Genomic DNA, 2,373 nt, shown 5'->3' with positions numbered 1-2,373 from the left:
GCCAAAAGGCCGCCGAGCCCTCACCTCTCTGCCTCTCCCTTTGCTTCAGCTGGGCTGCCAGGATGCTGCGCTCTCGGCGCCCGGGAGAGGACTGCGCCCCCGAAGTCGTCGTCCCCAGTTGATGCAGCCCAAGGGCCATGGAGAGGGGCTGCCCGGAGGAGCCCGCCCGCAGCGGGGGGCAGCCGTCGGCCCCCGGGCGGCGGGAGGAGAGCAGGGAGCGGCCGCCCGAGGGGGCCGACGGCTGCGGGGGGGCTGCGGAGCCTCAGGCGCCCCCCGGGAAGCTGAAGAAAACGGCTCTGAGGCTGTTTGGGGGGAAGAGGAGCATCTGCACGCTGCCCAGTTTCTTTGGGGGCCGGAGCAAAGGGCAGGGGAAAGCGGCCTCGAAGAAGGGCCTGGGGAAATGCCGGACCCACGAGGGGCTGAGCGGAGGCGGCAGCGAGCAGGGCGATGGGGCGCCGCTGGAAAGCCCCTGGGAGGGGAGCGGGGAGTCGCCTCCCTGCCCTTTGCCGAGCTCCCGGAGCGCTCCCTCGGCCGTGGACGCCGGGTCGGAGTCGGGGCGGCGGGACGGCTCTCCCCCCATGGAGGGCTGCGAGAAGAAGGCCGGCGGCGAGAAGTCCTCCCTGCCCAGAGCCAAGAAAGGGCTGAAGGGGTTTCTGAACAGCATCCGGCGTCACCGGAAGAGCAAGGCTGCCGAGAGCGAGCCGGCGGAGCTCCCCGAGTGGAGCGGGGCCGCGGAGGAGGCCGGCAAAGACGCCGGTGCGGGAGCGGAGAGCCGAGGGGCCGCGGGGGGAAGGGGCCCGGGCCCTGTCCCTGCTGCCGTGCCCGCCCCGGGGGGCTTGGGGGGTGAGGGCTCAGCGGCCACGGCCACCCCCTGCAGGGAGGCTGCCCAGCCCGGCCGTCCCGCGGCCAGTGATGGTGGCTCTGAGGGCGACGCGGCGGCGATGCCGGGGGAGAGGGAGGGTGCGGGTACGAAGTCGGAGGCCGAGGCCGTTACCTGCGCAGAGTTGGACCCCGAGCAGCTGCTGCTGGCCTTTCATCCGGACTTGGTGGACACCGACCCTCCGTGCCTGCACACCGGGGAGCTGCTCAGCCTCCTGCTGGGGGACGTCACCTCCCTGAAGAGCTTCGACTCCCTGACGGGGTGCGGGGACGACATCGCGGAGCCCGAGGTGGCGGAGAGCAGCCTCTCGGTGGAGCGCGGCAGGGACGCGGGCAAGCGGAGCTCCTGCCTGGTGAGCTACCAGGGCGGCGGGGAGGAGATGGCCGAGGCGGAGGAGGCGGAGGAGTTCCTCCCGCAGGTGTGGGAGGGCAGCGGGGATGGGGGCTACGGAGCCCAGGTGTCGAGCAGCAGCTTGGAGACGCAGGACGGCCGCCCTTACGTGGGGGACGCGCTGGAGGGCGTGGAGCTCCTGACGCCGCAGAGCGAGCAGCAAGAGTCGGCCCCGAACAGCGACGAGGGCTACTACGACTCCACCACGCCGGGGCCGGAGGAGGAAGGCGGGGAGGGGCTGGGGGAGCTGAAGAAGGAGCGTCTTCCGCGGGACAGCTACAGCGGGGACGCGCTCTACGAGTTCGACGCGCTGCTGAGCCCCTCTCTCGGGGAGGAGTCCCTGTTTGAGGGCAAAGTCTCCCGCCCGGGCATCTTCAGCTACTTCTTGGACTTCTGCCTGCCCGCGGAGAGGAGCCTGGTCCGGGTGCTGGGGGAGAAGCGGGGGCTGATGGAGACGGAGGAGGAGCGGCTGGCGGCCATTCAGAAGGAGCTGCTGTACTGGGAGCTGCAGAGGGAACCGCTGCCCCGGCGCCGCGACCTTCCCGGCCGGGAGAAGTGTCCGCGGGACAAGCCCTGCCTGGAATGCCAAGGCCGAGGGGCCGGCTCCGGCGGCAAGCAGGCGAGCAGGCTCGGTAGCCCCCCGGCGGGCTCGCCCGGGCCCAGGAGGGGTGTGAACGGCGGGGTGTCGGCGGCCAGAGGCGAGAAGGCGGAGTGGGGGGACTTGGCGGGGCCCGTGTGCCCGGAGAGCCGTCCCGACGGCCACCAGGCCCAGGGCGGTGGCCTCCTCCCGCCGGGGAAGAGCCTCGCGGGGCCGGCCTCGGAGGCGCAGGGGGGGCTGCCAGGGGGCTCCGTGCCGGGCGGCGCGGCCCCGGGCAGAGCGGGGCTGTTCTCCGGCTACGGGCTCCCGGAGCGCGGCGGTGGCGACGATGAGCCCCCGGTGGGCGGTGAGGCCGAGCCCGAGCAGGCCGTGAGCTTCTCGCAGGCGCTGGTGGAGTTCGCCGGCAGCGGGACCCTCTTCTCCAGCCTCTCGGAAAGCCTGGGGAGCTCCGGCTCGGGCTCGTCCTTCACCCAGAACCTGCCCGCCCTCCCCACCATGGTCACCT

At 73.0% G+C, this 2,373-nt stretch overlaps 1 protein-coding gene across 1 annotated transcript in view; it reads left to right on the top strand.

The window, feature by feature from the left end:
* Positions 1 to 54: 54 nt before the first annotated feature.
* LOC106896196 (collagen alpha-1(VII) chain-like) overlaps positions 55 to 2,373 on the top strand; it is an 11,251-nt gene continuing 8,932 nt past the window's right edge. Inside the window, exon 1 of the mRNA XM_014955979.1 lies at positions 55 to 2,366. Coding sequence (XP_014811465.1) covers positions 138 to 2,366 — 2,229 coding nt within the window. The 5' untranslated portion in view covers positions 55 to 137. The remainder of the gene's footprint in view (positions 2,367 to 2,373) is intronic.

The sequence above is a fragment of the Calidris pugnax genome, unplaced genomic scaffold (genome assembly GCF_001431845.1).
Source record: "Calidris pugnax isolate Ruff unplaced genomic scaffold, ASM143184v1 scaffold281, whole genome shotgun sequence".
Taxonomy (NCBI): domain Eukaryota; kingdom Metazoa; phylum Chordata; class Aves; order Charadriiformes; family Scolopacidae; genus Calidris; species Calidris pugnax.
The sequence above is the reverse complement of the archived record's forward strand: the minus strand, read 5'-3'. Positions and strand labels throughout refer to the sequence as shown.